Source organism: Epinephelus lanceolatus, chromosome 2 (assembly GCF_041903045.1).
Source record: "Epinephelus lanceolatus isolate andai-2023 chromosome 2, ASM4190304v1, whole genome shotgun sequence".
NCBI lineage: Eukaryota > Metazoa > Chordata > Actinopteri > Perciformes > Serranidae > Epinephelus > Epinephelus lanceolatus.
The window spans coordinates 31,229,222-31,256,792 of NC_135735.1; the positions used below are offsets into that span (position 1 = coordinate 31,229,222).

A 27,571-nucleotide genomic window follows, 5' to 3' on the forward strand; every position below is an offset into this window, starting at 1 on the left:
CAAGAAGGAAGAGGGTCAAAACAGACAATTGTGATTAAATATTTAGTTTTCAAATGCAACCTGGCAAAAGAGAAGACAGAGAACACATGATAAAGGTTAAAAAATACAGCTAGAGCCTCGTCCTGCCGAGCCACCAACTGCCACATGTCCAACTGTGTAGGGTTTCTAAAATCACTGAGATCAGTGCTGAGTGAGATGTTCATTTGCTCAAACATATTCATGAGAGAAACTAGAATCACCTGACGTGGTTTTATGCCTCCGCCAACCAGTCCAGTTACAGTTTCCATCCATGTCTGTCTAGACTCATAGCCATGACAGCAGGGAAATATGACCCTTAAATATTATTGTGTTATTTATATATCTTGATATTTTGAAATCTCCTCTAAACTACTGCAGACAACTCAGATACTAAACTACTAAATAAACTACAGTTACATTAAGTTAAAAGAGGAGCGGGGTTAGTGTTTTTGCTGTGAACATAAAACTTCCAGTCAACAGCTGCTGTTAGCAGTTAGCAGAACGTGAATCTATTACCACAACGCAGTTAAACACAAGGATTTATTTACTGTGAGCTGGAAACAAACAAATGGCTCTCCAGTTCATATGTACATTAATAATACTGTATGTGCAAGTCTAACTGGTGCTACATGGTCACACAATGTGACTAAAGAGTCGCGGTCTGGAGCCCTGCAGGCATAAAAACACATGCCTCATCTGCCTCCACTATCATCCAGGAGAAACTGGTCTGGATGGGCAGAGGAGTGTGTGCTGTGTATTATGTTTATGAATCTGTTTTTTTACTTCGTTTGTGTCTATGAGAGGGAGAGAATGAAAGAACTGAAACATCGAAGTGGGCCTCACGCTCGTGGCTTTAAAAATATGACATGACAATTTATACTTGATGTTCTCAATATAGTCAATTGAAACATCCCAAAGAGAATAAGCCGCAATAAATCGACCCCCAGAGCATTCTTTAGATTTTGCGTTTACGAGAATGAGACATACAAACGGACAAAACTCTCCTGGAATGACACATCTCCCTCAAGATCAGCATCCAATCGTTAAGCTAGTTTAGTGTGACAGCTGTGGGATACCAAGGTGACTTCTCATAATGTCAATCCTGCACACATAACTTAAGACTGAGTTCTCAAATGAACCTCAGAGAGAAAGTCACTCACACGTGGACACACACAAACAGATAATTCCCTGCACAATATGACAAAATGAGTATTCTGCTTCTGTCATAACAAATGTCACTCTTCATTTCTTTCCGTCGCTCTATCGGCCTCTCTCCCCCTCAGACACATATAAGAAAATAAATCAGGAAGCGATGGGTACTCCACTTCTGTCAAAACAAAGACTCATTTCCCAAATTTAAAATAGATGCAGCCAGTCCTCCTACTCATCCACAGACACACTGGCTGACAGTGTTGACACCCTACTGATGCCAAATTTATTGTTTTTTTTACACTTTTATTAAATGCACAAAGGTCTTTCATTTAAACTTAGCTTTAATATTATCAGTCTGACCTTACTGAGTTGTATTAAAATCAAAATAAAACAGCATTTTAAGACAATGTTAGAAAATATGTGTAAGTATGATGTGTTTTCTGCATCATACTGAGACATGTTGGGGCAGGATGTACTGCAGCACAAGGAGGAATAATTTATCGGTAAAGCAGTTTTAATGGGAGACAGACAGGTTTAATCAAATTTTGTTTTTGTTGGCTGAAACATTTATATATGCCTGCTGGAACAAAATTATCTGATGAGTCGTAAAACACCGTAACATAAAAGCAGGATTTAATGCAGCACTGTTGTTTTAGACTGCATTAGTTTTTGCTAGATGTACCTAATAAGCTGGCTACTGCTTGTCTTTCTCTTATAATAGTTTTCTTACAAAGTAGCTTACAGTTCAGGAGTTGTAAAAAAGACGTACAAAAAGATGTAAAGAGCATGTAACTCGACTGAATAGTGATTTCAATATATTGCAAAATCTGTGCTTGAGCTTCCTCTTTCCTGTGCTGAGACTGTAATTGTTGAGAATGTTGTGATTTAGAATAAAAAAGAACATATATTTTTTATTAAAGGTATTTTAAAACCAGTCTGACTCATAAAAAGACATTTACTGTCACTGCACACATGGCTGCGAAAAAATACTGAAGAGGTTTGTCTGTGTTTATACGCCCTTCCATTACTGCTGTTCTCGTTTATCATATTCACAGAGCAAAACAATGGGTGCAAGAGATAAAGGCTGTGTGTGTGAGTGTGTGTGTGTGTGTGTGTAGCCTTTGTAAAATCCTCAGTAACCCCCTGGCTTTGTTTTAGAGTGGAGAAGTTGCGAGTTGAATATCAACTAGAAATCAAGCCCTCCAAACAATGCTTTTATCTGATGGAGAGCTGCTCATTAGCATACTAATTAGATTAATTAACTAAACCGCATTTCACATTAACAATATCGGCTTCCACTTACTGAAACTAACTGTTGCTGTACACAGCACGGTAGAGAGCCAAATACTGCATGAGTAGAGACAGCAGGGGACTGACCGATATTTAATGAAAGAGAGGGTTAAAAATCTGTTACTGTTTCCTGCAACTTTATTTTCAGAGAGACTGACTACTGCACAAATGCAGGAGACATCAATTAAATGGCACCAAAAATTTAAAAATTCAAATTTAAATGTAACTCTTCCATGTCCCCAGAGCTAGTCTGCCACATCAGGGGTCAACACGCCCAGGTACCCGCCCTGCCTGTCGCCTGACACATAATGCACCCTGCCCCGATACCAGTCCCTGCGGTTGGTGGGCGGACAGGGTGGTGGCTACATATCATTCATTTGGCCTGAGCATGACCTGGCCACCAGAGGCTCGCTAGTGAGCTCCCCCTCCAGGTCTGGCTCCAGAGGGGGGCCCTGGAGTTCAAGTATCTCAGGGTCTTGTTCATGAGTGAAGGTAGAATGGAGCATGAGATGGATCGGCAGTTTGGTGTGGCATCTGCAGTGATGTGGGTGCAGTGCCGGACCATCGTGGTAAAGAAAGAGCTGAGCCAGAGGGCAGAGCTTACAATTTACTGGTCCATCTACATCCCAACCCTCACCTATGGTCATGAACTATGGGTAAGGACGAAAAGAATGAGGTCATGGATACAAGCAGCCGAAAAATATTTCCTCCAAAGGGTGGCTGGACTCAGCCTTAGAGACAGGGAAGGAGCTTGGAGTAAAGCCACTGCTCCTTTGTGTTGAAAGGGGTCAGTTGAAGTGGTTCAGGCATCTGATCAGGATGCCTCCTGGGTGCCTTCTGTTAAAGGTGTTCAAGGTGTGTCCACCTGGTAGGAGGCCCCTGGGCAGACCCAGAACACACTGGAGGGATTACATATCTTGTCTGACCTAGGAACTCCTCAGGATCCCCCAGGAGGAGCTGGAAAGTGTTGCTGAGGAGAGGGGCATCTGGAATACTTTGCTAAGCCTGCTGCCCCGGCGACCCCCCCTTGGATAAGCGCTTGAAAATGGATGGATGTAACACTTATGTTTTTGCTCCCATTTTCATAGATTTAGGTTAAAGATCTGACACTTTACCATGCACTCAATAGCTATGTTTGCAAAACAACCTTATTGTATCATATTCTGTTCTGCCAATATATCCCCCTACATTCTACACACTTGACCTTTGAAAGATGATATTTTAAAATTTGTCACCATTTGTCATGTAAAATCTCCATAACTGCATTCACACCAGAGTGTAACAGTCTCCAGTGGAGCTATGAATAATAAAACTCTTTTAGTTGAGACAGAAATAAAAATCTTGCATGACACCTTTGAACTGTGTGCAACAAATAAACATCTCTTGGGTGTTTGTATCAAATGTCATCTCATCTCTTCTTCCTGTTTTGGTTTCGGTGCCTCTTTGTGAGGATGTGGCTGTGGCTACACATGGGTTCATGTCACTGTGAGTTTATATGAAGTACAATGTTGGGGTGGATTAGAAAAAGTGATCAAAGGTCTGTGTTATCAGTCCACATGTGAATCATTTTGCTTCTGTTAAAAACCTCTGAGGATATGATTTTACATAATGTTTTCAAAAGCCCAGTTAGCAGAGTGGAAGGGGGAGACAGACGAAGAGAAGGATGATCTTAGTGGAGACAGAGAGGGGAGTGAGATGGTCAGCAAATGAGAAAAAGTGTTTTTGACATAAAGCAGAGAAAGAGAAATGGACAAAAAGTGATGGCATGAACAGAGGTGTAGCCTCACCAGAATAATCCCCCTCTCTTCACCAAACCCAGCGGTTGCTAGGCAACCCAAAATATGAATAGGCAGGGGACCATCCTGCAAACGGGCCCATCATTTATGGATGAGTTACGACACAAATCGCAGACACACACTGACAAAGACACACGCGGTTTGGCCGAGCTTTGGTAAAGCCACTGTGACCATCTGACATCTCAACACCAGCCAGATAAACTGGCTGAGATACCTGCAGTGTGTGGGGGTGTGTGTGTGTGTGTGTGTGTGTGTACATGTGTAACTCTAAGTCTAACAACATGTGCAATGACAGGCCAAATCCCACTCTGTTCACCCAGACTCGATACAGGGATTACAGTGCATACCGCCTTGCTCTGTGTGAGTGTGTGCACTTCACTCCCACATGCCAGACAAGAATCACTTATCAGTTAGAGTCAAAGCTCAGATTTCTCCATGTGTTCTCGCTTCTCTCTGCGTCCCACCAGTTTCCCCAGACAGCGTTATAATATTCTGTCAACATTCATTTTCAAGTTTTCGCCTCACAAAGAAAAAAAAATCACTTCCCTTCCACCCTTCTTCCTCGCCCTTTTGCCTCGCATTTCAAAGAACCGTCAGGAAAATAGCGAAGGGGGTGGGGAGGGCTTTGAAAGTGAGCGGGGAAAGGATGGGTAGGGTTGGCTGGGGTGCGGTGATCTGGCAGGTAACTCAAGAGCTACATTAAAATTTTGTGGCTTTTTTAGTGTACAATCGAGATACAGAGAGAGGGAGAACACCATCCAACAATGATTATGAGCTAGATTGAAATTAATGATGCTTTTTAGATGTGTATGCTTCACACTTTGCCCTTTCCCTTTGAGTGCACGTGTGTGTGTGTTACCTAGGATACAGCCCAACTCCAATCTCTTGCAGCTCTCCGTCACTGATGGTGAAACAATTACATGTCACCTAAAGGAGGTAAAGAGGATAAAAAAAAAAGTGGAGACAAGAGAGAGAGAGATGATTTGTTAAATTACCTCAGGGAACCAATGATACCTTTCATCATATGCTCTGAACAGTTTTACATTTCTTTGGCACCTGCAAAACCCCACTGGCACTGCAACTGAAACATGACGTGAGGTTTTCGCTGTGAGATTCAGGGGATTTGATTGTGTAAAATTACCACCTGGTTATTCCCGAGCCAGGAAAATCCTTCCTTTAAAAGGAAAATGAAAGCGTTTTGAAATAAAAGACATGTCTGTAATATTTTTCATCAGCTGAGTTAACAGAACGTTGTGTCAGTGAACATGTGCAGTGATATTAAATAGAAAAAGTGATATGTTTTTGTTTCTGTGAAAATGAGAAGGTGAAATATTTGAGAATAAATTTTTCAAGTCATCAGTCCTTGAAAACCACACTGAGGAGACAGATACAAGTAGGACACACTTAACAAAATACACCCAGTAATTCATTTGGAATAGACCTGACATCACAGTAATTTGCAACCTTCAACATGATAGATGTTAGTGAGATGAATGGCAGCTGTAGAGATGTCTGCCTTCTTGTTATTGTGGTGCTCAATATGCCAAAAAAACACATCTGAAAAACTCAACAGCAATGTCTCTTTCCAGAAATCATGACATGATGTTACTCAAGATAATCCACAGACCTTGTTGTGAGCAGTTTCATGTAGGAACTATTTTCTTTCTACTGAACTACACCCGCCATCGTATCACCATGCAGGAGGAAGTGTGCATCTACTGCTAGCTCACCCGGCACCACTGAGCTTGCTAACGTTACAGCGCAACCAAGGAGGACGCCATTAAAGTTTACATCTGACACTGTCACAAACATGAGCCTCTCCTCCATGAGTAGATGCACGCTTCTGTCTGATACAGTTGGTGGGTTTACTTTAGCGGAAAGAAAAAAGTGTTTACATGAAACTGCTCACAACAAGGTCTGTAGACTATATTGAGTGTTTTGTTTTTTAAGCACTTAAAGCACCACAAGCCGAGTCCCATCTAGTCCCATTATATTTAAGAGAAGGCAGACATCTCTATGGCCGATCTCTTCAACACTCTCCGACTTCTGGATTCATAAACAGCACAACAGGTAAAAGGTGAAACAAATTATTTAGGGGTAAACTGTGTCTTTAAACACATTAGCCTGTAAAGCTAGTAGCAGTCTAGATAAGCTAGTAACAGGTATAAACATGTTTTTAAGCTCTATGATAATACTTCAATATTTTTTTTAGACAGCTAAATTGAAGACTGCTACACACAAACTGCCAGCTGTGACTGAATAATAATGACAACTTGATTTTGATAGTCATGTAATGGTGCAAACCGGAACCCAAATTATCACAAGCTGCCAAAAACAATTCTTACTTCCCCAGTTAGGGCAGCAGTAGCTCAGTCCATAGGGACTTGGTTTGGGAACCGGAAAAAAGAGACCAAATATGGAGCATGGACTGGTGGCTGGAGAGGTGCCAGTTCACTTACTGGGCACTGCAGAGGTGCCCTTGAGCTAGGCACCGAACCCCCAACTGCTTGGGGCGCCTATCCATGGGCAGCCCCCTCACTCTGACATCTCTCCATTTAATGCATGTATAGGTCCTGTGTGTGCATGTGCGTGTATTTCGGACCTGTGTGTTAATGTATATGACAAAGGAGTGAAAACACTGAATTTCCCTTGGGGATTAATAAAGTGTATAAAATTAAATTAAATGAAAAACAGCATAACTGATTGGAAAACCACCCAATCTGGCAATATTGCTTGCTAAACTGATGACATTGTAGGTTGGGTTGTTGACCAAAATGTCTCCTTTGTGACCCTGTATCTGAAGAGATTGGTCACAGTAGGGTTTTAAGTTGTAAAAGCAGAAGCAAGAAGAAGAGATGAGGACTAAACAGCTGAGAGACAGGCAGATTTACAGGATGCCTCCTCTACTCCAACCCATGCAGGAACCTAAGAAGACTATGGATGTTGGCTGACCAGTAATAAATCTGAAAGTTATGGAGCGCTAAGCCACCACAAGTCGTAGGTTTTTGAAGAGGTGCTTTACTGATTCTACCTGGACGACTATTCCAAATAAATGACATGATTTGTTCAATTGCCGAGCTTGAAAATGATTTGGGAATAAAAAATTGGGATACTTTAAAATAAATTGAGGAATTCAGGTAGCACATTGATCTTGGCAGAGTTAACACAACTCGAGGGAAGACCATCAAAAAAAGTGCCGTTTAGTTTGCTGTAGAGGAGAGAAATTTAGCTTCAACAGGTCAGCCCGAATAATCAACAGTGAGTCAAGAATATTTCCTCCTGAATCTAAAAGACACAACTTCAACTTAAGTTCAATTTAACTTTATTATAAATCTAAATACTGGATATGTTTATACACTTCCCACAATCCACCAGGGTGGTCTGTGTGATTTAAAGGACACATTTCAGGAATGAATTAATGAAGGAGTCACAGATTTCAGGAGACACAGGAGAGATTTCAAACGAGGCAGAGAGATGGTTTGCTTCTTTCAATTAAGAGTTGGCGCAGAGATGGTTTGAATAACAAAATGCTTGAAGAAGTTGTTTAACAAAGAGAGACAGACAGAGAGATGATGAAAGGGAAAACAGCAATAAACACACTAAAACATAAAGTAAGTTAACAAAGACGTGAAAGCTAAAAAAAAAAAAAAAAAAAAAAAAGAAAGAATAGAAAAGAGTCTTTGATGTGTCAATTACTGAGCTCATGCTGGTAAACAAGTGTGTTTGTGCATGTTAGTGGTCGTGGTGTGTATGTCTGCATGGGGCAGAGAATAGGTAAATAAGTGTAACTTCAGTAACATTAGTATTCAGGCTGTCAGATAAAGAGGCAGACAGTGGTATGCAGAGTGGGGGTAATATTTAAGTGAGCCACAGACGGATCTTCTCCATCTGGCTGATATTCAAGGCAAGGCAAGTTTATTTGTAGAGCACAATTCGTACACAAAGTAATTCAAAGTGCTTTACAGAACAAGAAAATGCATTAAAATCACAATACAAAATAAAAACATAAATAATCATTATAAAATTAACTTTAAAAGAGAAGAGTGCAGATAGGATCCTTTCAGTCATATGCACAGTGAAATAGAGCTGTTTTGAGCCTAGATTTGAACATTGTCAGAGTAGAGGCCTGTCTCACATCTTCAGAAAGACTGTTCCAGATTTTAGCTGCATAAAACTGGAATCCTGATTCCCCATGTTTAGTCCTGACTCTGGGAACCAGCAGGAGGCCGGTCCCTGAGGTCCTCAGAGTCCGAGATGGTTCATATGGCACTAACATGTCAGAGATGTACTTTGGTGCTAGGCCGTGGAGAGACTTGTACACAAGCAGAGCTGCTTTTAAGTCTATTCTCTGAGCCACAGGAAGCCAGTGTAGAGACCTGAGCACAGGACTAATGTGCTTGTACTTCCTGGTTCTGGTCAGGACCCGAGCAGCAGCATTCTGGATGTACTGCAGCTGTCTTACGGCCCGTCTGGAGAGGCCAGTGAGCAGGCCGTTACAGTAGTCTAACCTACTAGAGACAAATGCATGAATAAGTCTCTTCAAGTCAGGTTTAGACACTATACCTTTGATTTTGGCAATGTTTTTTAGATGGTAAAAAGCTGCTGATGTTATTGATTTGATGTGGCTGTTAAAGTTCAAGTCTGAGTCCATTATTACCCCGAGATTTCTAACCTGATTTGTAGGTTTTAGAGAGAGAGTTCAAGTCTGAGTCCATTATTACCCTGAGATTTCTAACCTGATTTGTAGGTTTTAGAGAGAGTGAGACTGGAGGTGACTGCTGACACTTTCTCTTTGTTTCTGTGGACCAAATACGATGACTTCAGTCTTGTCTGAATTTAGCTGGAGAAAGTTGTTTTGCATCCACACACTGACCTGTTGGATGCAGTGACAGAGTGAATCCACTGGTCCATATTCACCTGCTGTCAGTGAGACATAGATCTGAGTGTCGTCTGCATAATTGTGGTAGGACACATTATTACTTTGTATTAACTGGCCTAAAGGCAGCATGTAGAGATTGAACAGAAGGGGTCCCAGGATTGACCCTTGGGGCACCCCACAGGTCAAGGCCATGTGGTCTGAGACACAGTTACCAATTTCAACAAAGTACTTCCTGTCTTCTAGATAGGACTTCAACCAATTTAGGGCAGTGCCAGAGATGCCCACCCAGTCCTCTAGTCTCTGTGAAAGGATCTCATGATCGACAGTGTCAAAAGCAGCACTCAGATCTAGCAGGACTAAAACTGAGACTTTGCCTGCATCAGTGTTCAGGCGGATGTCATTTGTCACCTTAATAAGAGCGGTCTCAGTGATTCACACCAGAATCAGAACTCAACGAAATGATTGGATTTGAATCTGCAGTGGTAATAAACACTATTAGAGTCAGGCCTCATGGAAAATGAGGCTTTTTACTCAACTTATTCATTATAAAGCCGACAGGAGGGAACGTGATTACATAGAAATACACACATACACACACACACACACACACACACACACACACGCTTATGAATACACAAAATCTTAAACAAATCTTCCTCTCTCCCTCACACACACACACACACACATACAAAGACACACAAATCATTCTTTCTTCATCTCACACACACATCATTGTTATTCAGTTGCTCTCGCAGTCATCCATCATCTGTGCCATAAAGCATACATTTGCAGGGGGTGACAGACACATCCTATAATACAACAATATGTTACATATGAATTACAATACATCAACATAGAAAAACACTTGAGTGCTTTGTATCAAGCGGTTGTCAATGAACAGCAGTGACACATTAATGGTTAAGATGAGTATAGGCCCAACGTTTTAAGTCTAAAGCTGGTTCTTTACTGTCATCAATAAATTAGAGCTGAAACAAACAACTGATTAATTGATTAGATGGATTACATCCAGTCTCTCAAATGTGAGGATTTGTTGCTTTTGTCTTGTGTCTAAGGGTGTAACAATACATTGATATGGATTGATATAGTGATTCAATGATCAATGATCCAATATTACTGATGCAAAGTGAAAACATCAGTACATATCATCATCTTTAACACATGCCTTTTTTTTTTCAATTCGCATGGCATACCTGTGTCACTGTTTTCGTCCAAGCACATTTCCTTCCTTGACATTCAAACAGTGCCAGCAGCTTAGCGCCAGGCAGGCACAATAAAAACACAATACAGATACGCACTGACATCGTCTCGTATCAATCACAGGCTCCTCAAGTAAACTGAATTGAAATCATATTGTGGCAGATTTTGTGATATGAGCAAATATCATATCATCATGTCAAAAAATTGATACAGCCCTACATTAAATGACAGTTGATTAATGTATACGTGGTGCATGCTGTGATATGTAATTCTGTACACGGTGTCACACTGTATGCACGACATGTTGCATGCATGTGTGTGAAGCCTGATTGCCCAAACACACACACATGCTGTAGACACAGGAGGCAAGTAGTTATTATATTCAATATAAATTTATCTGTAATTTATTAGTCAAATAAACATTTGCTCTACAAACAGGTCAGAAAATGATGAAAATGGCTAATCACCCAAAGACCACAAAGTTATCTTAAAACTGCTTGTTTGTCCCAAAGACTTTCATTTGACAGATTATAAAACAGAGATTTTTTAACATCTTTTGCTTAAAAATTGACTTGAAGCCACTGTTGCAGCTCTAAAATCTACTGAATGTGGACCCATTCATTTGAGGTTGCTGACGCAGCTTAATCTGTGGGCGTCACTATTCAAAGGTGCTTCAGTCTGCAATTCATTGCTAATGCATTATTAATAAACCATAGAATAAAAAAGGAAGTCAAGAGAAGGTCAAGAAGTTACGTTTGATGACATGCAATGACCCATTCAGATCAACTGTTGACATCAAAGAACACAGGTGAGAGAGAGCAGAAACAACAGTGACTCAACCTTAGAGTGTTATTTCTTAGTATTTATTAATTCATTTGCCAACATCATATACCTCACCCTGTATGAAAAGGGATATTTGAGTCCTCCACAGTTTTCACCTTATTAGGAAAAGGCAGCTTTAGTTAGTGACAGCAGGGATGAAGGGACGGCCATGCGGTGACAACAGAAAGGATGGCTTTGAGAAGGAGGGAGGTGATGAAGAGTAGAGGAGATTTAAACAAACAGTGGTAGGGCACTCAGCTGGGCATAGATCTCTCTCTGTCACACACACACACACACACACACACACACTCGGGGGATAAGAATCAATCTAGCAGAACATCCACATCTGCAGAGCCGGCTGGTGGACGCCTTTTGCATCCCAAATACACAAACACAAGTACACAAACACATTGTACACAAGTACATAAACAGGCCTCCCTGCTTCACACAAATGGTACAAATTGTATACAAAAACGAATCTCATGAATCAATTCTTGTTTTTATCTGCCTCCCACAGCCTCCGCTCTGCTCTCCCTGAATACAGTGTACCCATCTCTCTTCCTGATTTCTGTCTGCCTCTTCCTGTCTGGATTAAAGTAGAATACAGTTACATTATCCAAATCTCTCTTCATACTGAGCAGACAACATCAGCTGAAGATGAAGAAAACTTGGCACAGTTGAGAGTAAAGTAGGTTTCATTGCTTCACACATGAAGCTTTACTTTGTCCTCAACCAACGATCACTTTATTTGCACAACATAATAAACTGTGCTTTTAGGCACAATCTTTCGAATGTTATTTAACATTAGTGCTGTATGCAGACTAGTGTAGTGATTACAGCACTCGTCTTCCATGCGGAAGGTCCAGGGTTTGAATCCTGGTGGGGTCAAAGTCAGCAAAGGGATGAGGTTGCAGGAGGTTCCAACCGCTGAATCAAGCTGGATCAGATTGGCTTTGGGATAAGAGTAACTCCGGAATCTAAGTCAAGTCCTCAATGAGGCAGCGTCTCAAGCCCGTTGTAGACGGGAGGTTCCAGACGTAAAAGCTGATTCATTCAGTGCTGAATACGGATTGGTAGCTGTTTTACACACTTTTCTTAGTACATTAACAGGCTACCCAATTAACTTTCAAGGTCACGTAGGATTACAATTTGACCTTGATTTGACTGATCAGTCGGTCAACAGAAAATACATCTGCATTAATCTGTTTGATTTAAAGTATTTTTTTAAGCAAAAAAGATGACTTTATAATACATATTCTGAATGTTTGATGTACAAAACAGGCAGTCACCTTTGGCTCTTGGAAATTAAAATGGACATTTCTCATTACTTTGTAATATTTTTAGGACCAAATGATTAATAGAAAAAAATGTTGAGAAATTAATTGATGATGTAAATAATCATTGGTTGCAGCCTACCTTAGATACACCTAAAGAAAGTTAGTGAGGTTAAACTTTTTCAGAAAGTCTTTTTCTTATAATAAGATGAGCTAAATTATTTTGCCCATAGGAAAAGCTCACCGCTTTGAAGGTGTTATGGATTGGCAGAGAAACAGCATATAATATAACACCACATATCATCCATCAGTAACCATGGTGACGGCTGTTTACTACTTATGATAAGAGACAGTAAGAGCCTCCCACAGTTTACCTGTTTATTTAAAACCTTCCCATTAATGAAGAGAGCACTCTGCAGCTGCGAGTGTAGGTTCAGATGAGGTGACACTCAGGTGGTGAAGTGAGGCCAGAGAGAGATGTAACGGTTTCTGGAGGGCTACTTTATATCCATGTTAAGTGAATAAATTGCATCCCACAAAATACAATGAAAGGAGCTCTCCAGCAGATAATAAAGCTGAAATTCTTAACAGCTGGTTCTTAATGGGGATTACAGGCTAGATAAGATTCAGATACTGCTATATCCACTGTGGAGAATAACACAATTACTGCATCTGTACAAAAGATACCAGAGTGTGTGTTTTATCTGAAAGGGTTCCCTTCACGATGGTGCAGAAAATGCCATTCCCCACATTCATTCATTTGTTTGATGTTTTTCTTTTTCTGCCTGTCACACACAATATTTCTGCTGATTAGATTTGGTTGAAACGTGTAGAAATGATGAGTGTGAGATAGAGGAACAGAGGCAAAGGCAAGCGAATGAGTGAAGGGTGTGGTGAGCAGCCTGTGATGTGGAAAATGAAAAAAAAAAAGAACCTCTGTCTCCAAAATGTCGCCTTCTGAGGGGGAATAAAAAAAAACAAAAAATACACTTTTTCACACTGATGATCAATTTTGGACTTCAAACTGTCAGTTTTGAGAACAGGGTTTAGGGTAATAAACACCCGGTAGCTGTAACATAGACACACACGCCGAGATCAATAACTACTACATTAAATTCAATATTTAAATTCTACCAAAAAGAGAAATATTTACTGTGTGCTTTTGAGTTAAATGAATAATGTCAACTCTGTAATTAATCTCTTTCCATCAAACCTCCAAAAACAAATCTCGAACAAATATTCAAAGTTTTCTGTCTGTAAAACCAACAAAGGCTGTCACATCTGAGTCTGAGAAATCACCCTGGTAGTAACTATGACTGGAGCAATTGAAGGAGTCGGGCAATGTTATTTGAAAGTAACTAAGTCTACAAAGGGCAGAGTTTGGGATGCAGATTTTTTAATCTAAACTTTGATATTTCCCAGAACTTAACAAAGTCGTTTTTGCAGCTGAACCTAACCAAAGCTCAACCATAGTGTTGCCACATCATAAAACAGAGCTGTTTTTCAACAATGATTTGTGACGGTTATAGAAGACACAGACTAAAGATGTCCTGCCAGATCAGAAAACTCTTATGTGTTGTCCTACAGGGCATGGACAAACGTCATAGTTTGTCATGAAATGTGAGGGACTTGTTGAAACAGACTATCCTCATCAAACAATAATGAAAAACGAACAGAGATGGACAGACAAAAGTCATCAGCAAGACTGTAATGTGCACTGTTAGTTGTTGAAACTGCACAGTGTACTTCAAATGTCTGTTGTGTATGACATAATCATTCAATTTTTTTTTAAGTTCTTGAACACAATCCTCAATTTGAATAAAGCAATTCACCAGATTAAACGAGTTATTCTTTTTTATTAAACCAACTGTCTGTAATGAGTAAATGTAAATGGTGCTAATCGATTGCTGCTATATCACCATGTCGGGATATTCTGCCACTAGTGATGCACGGGTCAGGGCTTTTTAAAACCTTCACCAACCCGGCCCATTAAGAGAGTCAATCTGCTCCACCCAACCTACATACATATGTGTTAATCAATCATCCGAACCCCACCTGTAAACTAAGGCTAAGGCTATTAAAATGTCCTTACTGGCCCAAGCAACGCAGCACTGCACACGCACTGTTTTGAGCTAAACTTTTGTCAGACGTCCTGTTTCTATTTATTTCAGACCCTCGCTTTGAAAACTCTGCGATGGATAAGATGGCTAATTCTTGAAGCATTATCCATATGATACCTCTTCATTTCATTACAGTAACCTAAAAACCTGGTAAGGGAGCTGAAAGTTTCTGGTAAATGACCATCATTAATAGCAACCTACTTGCTGTGGGCTATATTGTATGTCATATCCACTAAATGTCACAATATAGAACGTGTTTTCTGTTTAAAAAGTGCAGATATGGGCGAGTACTCACCCATCTTGTACAGTTACGTCTTAAATATAATCTCTAATGCACAGCTGATATCCTCTGTGGTTTGTTTACATGAGCGTACAATAGGTAAAGTGTTTTTTTTTTTTTACATGATGTAACAAGTGCATATTTAATGGATATAGTGTGGACAGAGAGAAGCTTGCTTGCTGTTAGGATACGTTGTTATGCCTACATAATCTCCAAAACAATGGCAACCCTGAACACAGCAGCACTGACGATAAAGCTGCTTGCTGTGTGCATTAGCGAGAGAAACAAAGAGAGGGGAAGAGAAGGTGGAAGGTGGACTATTGTAGAAGAAGTTATTAATAACCAACTCAGAGCACTGCTTTGCCACTTAATGACCTGCCTGTCCAAAACCTGCAATAATTTCTAATAAGCTCATTCAAACCACTGGACCACAGAGTTCAACTCATGGGACCTGCAGGCTGTGGGTCAACCACTTACTGCCACAATTGACATATGGCTAAGTCCTGCCCTCAAACGTGATGAGCCAATCACAGTGCGTATAGCCATTCCCATACACTTGGACATTCTCTGCCTGGACATTCATTGAAATGCATTACAGAAAGTCAATTTTGTTCGGTTTTATGAGCTTTTTTGGAGATTTGAAGTTTAAAAATGGTCTAACGGTGTGTATGGGGTGCATGCAACTCTGACACAAGGTATCCTGAGAGGCTGGGTGACGGTGTGTATTTTTTACACTTTAAACCACATCTCAACCGAGAAAAGTGTCTCTTTTGGATAAAGTTGCGCGGTAACGTTAGACCACAACATCAACTGAACTTGAATAAGATTAACAAGGATGTCTACATCTGTTTTAAGGTAAGTCAACATTGTGTTTGAGGCGACATAATGTCACTTTGCTGGAAAGAAATATAGTTATCTTTAACATCTCTAGCTAACGTTAGCTAAAGTTAGCCTAACGTTAGCTCCTAGCTGCGTTGTTCATCATGTCACCTTGTTTGCTGGGAGTTCATTAGCCTATTTTGTTCTAGTTTTTGTACTTTGGTGATTGTACATCATTGTTAGCTGTTGTCCAAAGGGCTCTAGTTAAGCTAACGTTAACTTCTGGAGCTTAGCTTCATTAACTTATCTGTAATCGCAGAGATAACAAAGATTGGCAAACGTTATGCTGAATGATTCAGTGTAAATACTGTAGCACCAAACTAATGGAGAGACACTCTTGGTAAAGATGGTAAAAAGGCTGTTATCCTTTTCTCATATTCTGACCCAAAAACCTTAACTTCAGTGGCACTTTATCTTGTTGTCTTTGATGGCGACGGCAGTGAGATGTGTTTCACAAGCGTACACTGTGACCTGTAAATTTTGGCTTGTAATTTAAGCTTTTCATCGACCTTCTCAACAATTAAATGATGAATATATCCCTCCAATGTGTAGTTTAGGCCCTTTTGGTTACTTCTCAATGACATCTGAACGTTATGTCCCCAAAAATCATCAACTGCCTCCTGCGAAATGCCGTGTACTGTGACACCTGCCATAGCGTCGGTCACTGAATGCTGATATTTTGTCCGAGTGAGTGGAGGGGGGTGTGGCTTACCCATAGGTCAATTGGATCTGCTGTTAGCATTACCTGGCTTGTTGTTGGCATGGGAGCTAAAAGGGAAGCAGATAATATCACCGCTGTTTCCCCACCACTAACACGACCAATTGGGAGGAAACCATGGCTAACTGGCTAACTGGCTTACTGGTGGCTGATCCATTGCAGCAGGCCCAGTCTTTGGGCCTGTGCCACTAAATGTTTTTCCCAGTCGGACGTCCTTTGTTTAACACTACAAGCCTACTTTTTGCTGTGGGCTGCCGGTGTAGAGCACTTGGTGTCACCCTTTCTGTAACTACGCAGAAATAATGGGTTTAAACAGAATAATTAGACGTGTATAATAAAAATAAAAAAGCTGTGAAGCAGTTGAACATTAATTAAGAATATGAATGTCAACGTTATGGAGAAAGCTTCAAAGCTTTGAACTATTCGGTACAGCCCTAGTCTTGATCTTTGGCACAATGAAAATATGGATATGGGAAACACCTTATAAGATTTATACAAGATTTATGGCTTAGATGAAATGAGGATGGATTTGATTGGATCAAAAGTTGTCCATCCATCACCACTACAAGACGAGAAAAACACAAAGACGGGTGAACTAACCTGGGTGCTCACAGTAAACTCCAGTCAGCTGCACAGGACTGTGCTGTGGATGTCTGTGATGACATTAAGTATTCAGTGAGGGAGGGGTAGATCAAAATGATTTCAGTGACATTTTGGAAACATATACGGGTGGCACATTTCTAAGTGGATGAATGGAGGTTTGGGACGGTGGGGAGTGGGAGGTCCTGTCAGCTCATATTGGAGGCACTGAATTGGATTGCTTTGTCCTGTCATGTCAGTTCAAAAAACTTGTGGCTGGATGGTTTATGTCTTTAATGTTGCTGGAATCGGTTCAATTACTGTCAATCTAGGAAAAACTACAAAGGCCATCAAGCACAATCAAAGGCTGCATCTGTGTGTGTGTGTGTGTGTGTGTGTGTGTGTGTGTGGCGTGTGTGCACTATTAATGCTTTGATAAAGTATTTATGACCTAACCATAGTTCTTTCATCTCTCAATAGACAGGCAGACAAACAGACAGAATTACTGAGAAAATATGAGAAAAAAACACAAGGCTAAATGTCATCTACTCACACATGTACACTGTTGCATCCACACACAAACACAAACACACAAACACACACACACACACACTTTTTAAGCTTTAATCATTATTCATACCTCTCTCTGTGTCAACTACCATTTTTGTTCTGTCACTGTCACTCTGATTGGGCCGTATCTACAAAACATGCACATCATCACATTTCGTCTTAAAGCGGCTAGTGATTATTGGACTTACATTCATGTAGCCAGTAACATTACTCCAAATGAATGGTAGCATAGCACCATATTTTCTGGATGTGTAAATCGGTAAGTGCTGACAATTTAGCCGTATCAGTTTGAAAGTGGATGATTGTGACTACCTCCAAGTGCCCAAAAATATCTGTTAAAGCAGGTTGAACGGGTATTTGACTAATTTTCAATCCTTTATTTCTTACCTGAGTGTTCTTTAGTTCTCCCTCAATCCATGCGTATTAGAGTATGTACGAGGCAAGCACCAGGGGCGTTTCCTGGCTTTGCCGACATTCTGGGCTTAGACCAGACTGTAGGGGCACCAGGGGGATCCTCCTCTAGGAAGACTTTTTAATACATGAGCTGTATTTTGTTGCCTTTTTATGCACTCTGCCACCTCATTTACATTCAAAGTACATGTCTTAATCATTGAAAATCTGAAATGTGTACCTTAACATATTTACGTGTCATTTAGCCAACTTTCCAGGTTACTTCTGAATTGAAACTCTTATGGCCAAATTCAGACATGTAATACAATTTTGAAGCTTATAAAGGTATGATGACAAGCTAGCAGTGAACATTTGTCAACTGCACTGTGGTCCAATTCAGCACCACTCACCATGCCCCCCTGAAATTATGAATGAAAGGCTGACTCGCTACATTTGAAGCTGTCCGAATGTGTGCCCATTCCTTGATTATTTATCTTCCATTAGTCTGTGAAAGGGTCAACCAATTAAAATAATCAAAATGGCTTTTAATCCAAATTGTAAATAATGTCCTGCGAAGTCCATTGCTAACGGTATGGCTAACTTTGTTCATTGAATGGACAACAATTCTACTGACAAAGTAGTTGCTCAGCTTCATATATATCGGCCACTGTACCACTCTCGTTTCGTCTACGTTTCTTAAAAATACAGACTTAGAACACTGCCGTCATCTTTAGTCACAATTAATTGTTCAAAGTGGAGAATTGTTCGGGGCTAAAGAAAAAAATCTTTGTAAACCAAACCAGTAAACCGCATACTGATGACAATCATGTAAGGGACTCTGAAAATTATATGTTGCTGTTGGCCTGACATGCCAAATATTATTAAAACAAAAACATTAAAGCACTGTCTTAAAAACACCACAAAGACTCAATTGATTTATAATATAAATATAAATCTCCATAAATATGAAAAGCAGGGAGCCATAACCTGCTGGTGCTACGGCGCAGTAGTGTGGATGAATGTGTGTCTGAACCAGCAGCTGCTGGACACACTGAGGTTATTGTTAAGTTCCTTTTTCCATTAACTGAGTGGAGGCTAAATAAAAGGCTGCCTCATTGCAGTACAGACTGGCTCGTCTCTGGTTGACAGAGGTTATGTCCTGATGAGGTGACCCCTCAGGAGCGGTCAGCTAACTGTCCTGTGTGCACCTGCTGCCACAGAGTGAACTGTGTGTGTGCTAAAAGGGCACTGGATGTGTGACACTGCAAGCAGAAAGCACCTGTCCAAAGCCACAGTAAAAATCCACAACATTATTTTTTAGCCAGAGGTCTGAGCTTGACTCCCAGTACCATCTGAAGGACAAAATCAGCGTCCAACTCCACTGCTGACTGTAGAGCTGACAGAGCAGTTCACCTCATTATCATCCCATCACCCTGCCCTATACCTGTAGCAACATGCAATCATTCAAGGTTAAGTCAATGTATTTCTTTTTACTGCTATCCAAGTTGTGCATTCCAGTTGACACAGAATGTGTACAGGGTTCAACGCTAAGGCTTTTTTTCACTTGCCCGGTTGGGCAAGTTGGTCAGAGATCTACTTGCCCGAAGTCAGTTTTTACTTGCCCTATAAAAATTGTTTAATTTAAGCGGCTATCAAATAACAAAGACTGCAGTTATTTTTATGTTATGTAATCTTTATAGTATTTATTATTGTAGCTTAATTCCTACACAAAAATGACAGTGTCAGGGCTTAAAGTGAAAAATTTTCCTGAGCCTGAAACTGCAGCAATCTTTGTCAATTGTTCTCCGTCTATAATTTTGCACCCTACTTGAGCCATGCCCACCTTTATTTATTTTTCACCCCTCTCTCCAGTTCTGCTGTATTAACACTGGGTTTAATATATTTTGCTTCCATCTCTCTGCCCTGCTCTACTCTACTTCAACGCTACTTAGCTCTCTCTCTACTCTACCAGTAGACTACCACATCCACTTGTTGCACAAAACGCACACAGCAGTGTTTCCCCTAGGATGGAGTTGTAGCAGCAGAGGTGAAGCACACACATGAAAAATAATTTTCACATGCGTGAAACTTTTTTGTATGCTTGTAAAGCACAGCCTGCTGGGATGTTTCTATGTATCTACTGGCACCAGAAGGGCTCTTTAGGACTAAGTACATACAGTACATGTGTGCACAGTAATGAGCAGGTGAAATGTCTGTCTAGCTTACATATGATGTGTCTCAAGATTTAGGAAAATACAATTTTACTTAATATAATAAAAGTAAAAAGTCACTTGATATGCTGCTGTTTTGTGCTGGAAGTTTTTATTTACGTGACAACGCCTGAACGCAACACAAGCTCAGCACCAACAGTGCTGTGCTGTACTGCTGTGCGAGCAGCGTGTTTGTATGTGCGTAACAGCAGTCTGTTGATGGTTATTTACACAGTGTCCTTAACAATAACTTTGTCAGCTGACAAACTGCACCGGGCTCAGGGTCAGGTTTGGTCAGGAAAATGCGGCCCGAGCCGCTCTTGCATGCTCACCTGTGTGTGTGGCGGAACTCCGCGTGCGCGATACAGAGAGCAGAGGAGAATTGTTAACGCATGACCATGTAGAGACAGAAATGACACGATGGCATAACACCATAAATAGTATATTGTTATGTTATTATATGAAGCGTCCGTCGCACAAAATAATATGACTTTAGTTTATGAAGGGGTAAGACAGAGCCCTCTCCTCTTTCTGCCGCTCTGTGCCTTCAGACATGCACAGTGCAGGAGAAGCTTCAGTGTTGATTGGCTTCACTTGTGCCATGTAACCAATCAATGGGGACTGTGGGCAGGACATTGTCACACAGTGCCTGTGACTTCAGGCAGAGAGACCGCTGCATCAGACCCGAAGGAGCATGTTTTAAAATACATTTATTTTGTCAATTAGTTATTAACTTTTACTATTTTTAGCAACTTGCCCGATCGGGCAAGTGAGTTGTTAGTTTACATGCCCGACCTTGAGTTTTACTTGCCCCGGGCAATCGGGCAATCGTTATTGTTGAGCCCTGGTGTAGCTTCAGTTAATATCAGCCAGGCTTTGTTTTTGCCTGATTTCCAACACTACACTTGGTCGCTTATAGTTTAAAAGGGCGCCCTGATGGCACAGGGGATAAGGCCCTGACAATGAACCTCAGAGTCCCTGCTTCCTGACAAGGCTGGGGACCTTTGCTGCATATCACTGCCAATTCCTTCTCTCTCATATCCTGTCATCTCTCTACTGTCAACTCACTAATAAAGACACACAATGGCCCCAAAGTAAATTATTCTGGTCCGACTTCTTCTGCATGGACACATTCTTCAAATTCCTGCTTTTGATCTCATTCTGGCCTGGTCCTGGTGTTCCTTCCCCAAGACTTACACACATGTGAAGTTACTGAGACTCTTGAAATCAAATGACCTGAAAATTAGGAAAATGTCAAATTAAAATTGCCTTACAAAACCTGACTTACCAATCTAAGAACTGAAAAAGGAGGACAGCAGAGCAGAGGAAAGGGAAGGCAATACTGAAGTGATTTTATGGTCTGCTTGATAAAAAGGACAACACAAGGGTCCCCTCTGTCCTCTCCTCGCAATTTTTGCCCATGGCTCCTTTTATTTTCTCAAAATAAACACACACACACATCCCAAGAGTCCGTCTCTGTCTAAACAAGTGTATAACCACCTCAGGAGGGAATAAGATGGAGAGTGTGAGAGGAAGACAGGATCAGGGGAGGAAGAAGGAAGAGAGGTAGGGAAGAGATAAGATTGGAAGACTCAGGTAAGAGTTAGAAAGCAGCAAGGACACAAAGGATAGAGGGACTGAGGAAGGTGGGACAGGGTGCAAGACAAACGAGTGAAGGCAAAAAGGCTTGAGACAGGAGAGGGAGGGAAGCAGGGAGGAGGTGAGGGGAGCAGAAATGTGTTTAAACTTGTTAGTAAACTTGTTAGTGAAGTTGTCGAGCGTGAACGAGAGCAGGCGGGCTGAATTAGAGAGGTGCACTCTGGGAAAACATCGAGCAGAATATTGAGTGGAAGAACACAGAAGGAAAAACAGCTACAAGGAACCACTTTGAAAAGTGTGGCCCAGAAGCCAAGAGGTTTCTGAGTGAAATCTTTCAAGGAATATGTCAAGACTCATGATGGGCACCCAATCAGACGCGGACACAGACACCAAAATCTGCTTCTGTAGCAGACTGTTGCTGCAATGCTCCACCTAAACATGTCTTTCAGTTCTTTGAGTTAACATGAATCTGTGCAAATGACCATTAACACAGTCAGAACAGTAGTGTGGTTTAGTGTTTTTCAGAAAACACAAATTTTAGCTTATTCCAAAGAAAACTAAAAAAACTTCAGTCACAATATTTGCCTCTGATTTTCCTTTTAACTGTGAAGACAGGAGGCCGGACCGGAATGGTATACCAAATTTTACCAGGTGTCACACTCAATCCATTAACAACTGTTCCATCTAAACAAACCACATAAATATCAGCTATGTGCTTGTAACCAGGCTGGAGACAGACCCCAGATGTCCCTCTCCCCAGCAACGCTTTCCAGCTCCTCCTGGGAGACCCAAAGGCGTTCCCAGGACAGATGAGATACGTAATCCCTCCAGCATGTTCTGGGTCTGCCCTGGGGCCTCCTACTAGTGGGATGTGCCCAGAACACCTCCAACTGGAGATGCCCAGGGAACCATCCTGATCAGATGCCCGAACCACCTCAGCTGACCCCCTTTCAACGCAAAGAAGCAGCGGCTCTACTACGAGCTCCCTCCGGATGTCCACGCTCCTTACCCTACCTCTAAGGCTGAGTCCAGCCACCCCACAGAGGAAACTAATTTTGTTCGCTTGTATCCGCAATCTCATTATTTCGGTCACCACCCAGAGTTCATAACCATAGGTGAGGGTTGGGATGTAGATGGACCAGTAAATTGAAAGCTTCGTTTTCTGGCTCAGCTTCCTCTTCGCCACAACGGTCCGGCGCAGCGCCCCATCACTGCCGATCCATCTCACACTCCATTCTACACTAACTCGTGAACAACACCCGAGATATTTGAACTCCCTCACTTGAGGCAGTAACTCTCTCCCAAACCGGAAAGGGCAATCCACTGGTCTCTGGCAGAGAACCATGGCCTCAGATCTGGAGGTGCTGACCCTAATCCCAACTGCTTCACACTCGGCTGCAAACCGCCCCAGTGCATGCTGGAGGTCACGGTGTGATGAAGCCAACAGAACGACATCATCAGCGAAAAGCAGAGATGCAGATCTGGGGTCCCCAAACCAGACCCCTTCCTTCCCCGCGGCTGCGCCTCAAATCCTGTCCATGATATCATAAACAGGATCGGTGACAAGGGACAACCCTGGTGGATTATTAGCGATCATTATTTAGCTTGCCAGAAACTTTTAACTATCAAGCGAATTTCCTTTTAGTGAGCTGACACCTTATTTTGTTTTTTTTCTAGTGAAATAAGAGGGAATCTTGTAGGTAACTCCTAACTTCAACTTTGAATTTGCCACTCCTTGTCCACTGCAGAGCTTTCAATGCGAGTGACTGGAATAAATTGAAACAAGTCCTCTGACAAATGTTCAGCTCAAAACGGCAGCCCTGCATCGCCTGCAGCCAGTTAGGACACCTCTTTCATCAGATTCAAATCCAAAATGTTGCAATATTGGTGTAGTTTTAGTTTTCTAAAGAGACTACCTCATCCATGTCTTGCTCCCTCGCCCCAAAAAATGCATGAACGTTCTGGTAAACAAACACAATGTGCACTGCTCGCCCCCTCCCATTTCTACTGAAATTTGATCTCCTTCATGTTGCCGACACCAGCAGTGGCTCGGCAATAAAATTGCACACAGCCTGTTAGACACTAGTGGCTCCGTTACTCAGTTTATAACCATAATATTATGTTAATCACGCTGCCATGTTGCTGATTACTAATGCAACATGAGTTGGATTTAGTGCTGCAATGCCTTCAGCACAGGTTGCTGATGTAGGCTACCTTTTAACTTGCCAGAATGTGTCATAATGATAAATGCCGGTTTCACCGCTTTGCATTAAACTAAACCAGTTTAAGATCATACACCGGGGCTGGACTAGCAAAACTGAAAACCAACCCAATAGTGTGGTTAAATGGTGTGGACACAAAACCCCCAAACACGCAAATACAACTCCAACCCCAATTCACACACCTGTGTGTGTGTTGGAATCCTGGTATGAAAAAGACACAAAGTGACTGAACACAGTCATATACACAAAACAGTATACGCGTCTGTGTGTGTGTGTGTGTGTGTGTGTGTGTATATGTGTGTGTTTGTGTGTGTGTTCAAACAATCACAAGCAAATACTATGTGGGGCATTCACATAGAACTCAAATTTCTCATGCCCACACACACACACACACACACACACACACACACCATCAGCCCCAGGGTGTGTGTAGTCGAACACAAGATTGCCTCTTGCTCTCTAATGACTCATTTCCATTCTGATACCCAATCATCTCTGAGAGAAATAAGAAAGGAAAGTCGACATGTGTTTTCTGTCAAGTTGGCACATTTTCAGCTGATGAGATACTAAGCTGCTGTGCGCGCGCACACGCGCACACACACACACACACACACACACACACACACACACACACACACAAAACACCGTATATTACTGCAAAACATTACAGAAGGTGGAAAAACCATCTTTGTGTGTGTGTGTGTGTGTGTGTGTGTGTGTGTGTAAATGTGTTCTCATACCATAATCACATCAGCAAACACATTCCTACAGTAAGCTGCCTAGTCCAGTAAAGGTCAAATTTTGAATATCATGTAAAGCAATTCTGTGATCAGTGAGTAATAGAGGCTACATCTAACACTGATTTCCAGCACAACTTGCAGTCCACACATTTCAAACCCTTGCAGAGACAGTGGTGTTGATATGGTAAAATGTAGCTGATTGTGGCCGACGGTACAGCAGACATGACCAGAGAGGTTGGTTCTAGTTCCTGTGCTCTTTCCACTTTCTCTTGCTTACTCGGTTTCTTTCATGACTGATTTTCTGCATAGCATCAAGACAAAAAGAAATGAAGCAAAGCCACAAGCATACAGGACAGTAAGATAAAACAGGTAAGCAAAAAATTAAGGAAAAAGAAAGGAGCAAGTCAGGCTGAGGAGACAGTCTGGTGAGAGGGGGCAGGTTAAATTGGAAGAAAAGGGGTGGGTAAAGATAAAAAGAGCAGGTTATTGTTTTCAGAGCAGTATTCTTTATAGGAAATCGGTTTTTACTGCTTGACTGCTCTGCTGTAGTCTGAATCAAAGGGTGTTTCCCAGGGGAAAAGCTATTCCTCCCTGACTCTGAAAGCTGTAGTCAGTCAGCTCTGAATGGTTTTTTTCCTCTGTGCATTTGCTGCACCCATAACTTCCGTCTCACAGCTAAAACATCCTTTTTATGCTTAACCTTGGGTGAATGCAGAGGCAGTCAGACGCAACTGCACATATAGAAATGGCACCCATCAGTCTGAGCATTTGAATGTTGTGCTAGATTGGATTTGGCTGTGAAATATGAACACTAATCTTATGAAGAGTGAATTCACTTGGTAGACTTAGTCACTTGAACCTCAATGGGACATGGATGCCTATTTTCTACGTATGTTACACCTTCCAGTTTCCCTTGAAAAGACCAACAGACCTGATGAATATGCAGCTAAACTGTACACACAGACAATCTCTATGCAAAGGCCTAAAAGGTGTTTCCTTCTGCACCTATTTCCTTTCATAACTCCCTTATCAAAACACAATAAAGAATACTAAGACTGGAGGACAGAATACAAACAGATCCAGAGTTAATCTTCACTCAACATTTTGGGTTCTCTTTCTTTATGAAAAACGTTCATGTGGAGGGGAGCAACAGAATCAACTTCCAATTTCACAGACCTTCAGAGTGAAGACTGTATTCCTAGAAACCCAGTAGTCACTGGGGCAACCTTTACCACAGTCCTGATGACCATCTTAACTATTAAAGGGATAGTGCACCCAAAAATAAAATTCAGCCATTATCTACTCACCCCTGGTGAAATTTTAGAGTCCTCACATCCCTTGCGGAGATCGGCGGGGGCAGCGGCTAGCACACCTAATGGTAGACGGCGCCCCAGACTAACGTCCAAGAACACAAAATTGAAACCACAAAATATCGCCAACATGCTCATCCGTAGTGATCCAAGTGTGCTGCAGCCCCGACATAAAAAGTTGTTTCGAAAAACGTCATATGAACTCTGTTTTTAGCCTCACTGTAGCCTGTAGCTCTGACTGCTTCTCTGTGCTCCGTGCTCACGTGTGCGCGCTCAGGATGATCGGTGATGCACGGTCTCTGGAGAGCAGCAGTCTCGTCAGTACTGATGTCCAGATTCTCAAGTGCAGGCATCGCCAATTCCCAGTCTGAGCAGCAAAGACTTTCCTCACCCATTGGCATTGCTTTGCATTTGAAACAACTACACCACCAGGTTTCCAGTGCTCGACTCCGGTATTCTGCAGCTGGCTGAGGGTTAGGCTCGTGAGCTGTGGCGGCTGCTTCGTCCAGTAGCCTGAGTTCCGCGTCCGTACACTCGGGCTCAAACAAATACGGCTCAACAAAGAAATGCTGTTCCTCCTCAGTTTCAAAGTCTTCAGACATGTTGGGCTGTCCTTTGCTAAAAGACCACCGTTACCGTTGTCTCTCCCTGCGGTGCACGTGTCACGTGATGTAAACACGGGTAAGCAAAGCTCATGCTTTTGCTGGTCTCGCGCAAGTGCGCGCACATGTGAGCGCGGAGCACAGAGAAGCAGTCAGAGCTACAGGCTACAGTGAGGCTAAAAACAGAGTTCATATGACGTTTTTCGAAACAACTTTTTACGTCGGGGCTTCAGGACACTTGGATCACTACGGATGGGCATGTTGGCGATAATTTGTGGTTTCAATGTTGTGTTCTTGGACGTTAGTCTGGGGCGCCGTCTACCATTAGGTGTGCTAGCCGCTCTCCCCGCCGATCTCCGCAAGGGATGTGAGGACTCTAAAACTTCACCAGGGCCTCCGTCGGCATATGGGTGAGTAGATAATGGCTGAATTTTCATTTTTGGGTGCACTATCCCTTTAAACTACCTTAAAATGGACAGGTTTTGCATTTTGGATTCTCTTACCACTAGAGCTGGGTCCATTTCTGGTTTTGCTGGTCCGGTGTACAAGCTTAAACTGGTTTGATTTTATGCACACCCATGGAACCTGTATTTGTCATCTTGACACATTCTGGCAAGTTAAAAGGTAGCCTACATCAGCAACCTGTGCTGAAAGCATTGCAGCACTAATTCCAACTCATGTTGCATTGGTAATCAGCAACATGACAGCATGTTTAACATAATATTATGGTTATAAACTGAGTAACAGAGCCACTAGTGTCTAACAGGCTGTGTGGAATTTACTGCTGAGCCATGGCCGATATCTGCAACATAAAGGAGATCAAATTTTAGTAGATGGAAGAGGAGGTGATTGGCATACAATGTTCGTTTACATGAAAGTTCATGTGTTTTTTGGGGTGACAGG

General features: G+C 41.8%; 1 protein-coding gene across 1 annotated transcript in view; it reads right to left on the reverse strand.

Moving 5' to 3' along the window:
• smyd3 (SET and MYND domain containing 3) overlaps positions 1-27,571 on the reverse strand; it is a 119,326-nt gene that overhangs the window by 21,148 nt on the left and 70,607 nt on the right. Inside the window, exon 6 of the mRNA XM_033626507.2 lies at positions 5,116-5,183. Within this exon, the coding sequence (XP_033482398.2) occupies positions 5,116-5,183 (68 nt within the window). The remainder of the gene's footprint in view (positions 1-5,115; positions 5,184-27,571) is intronic.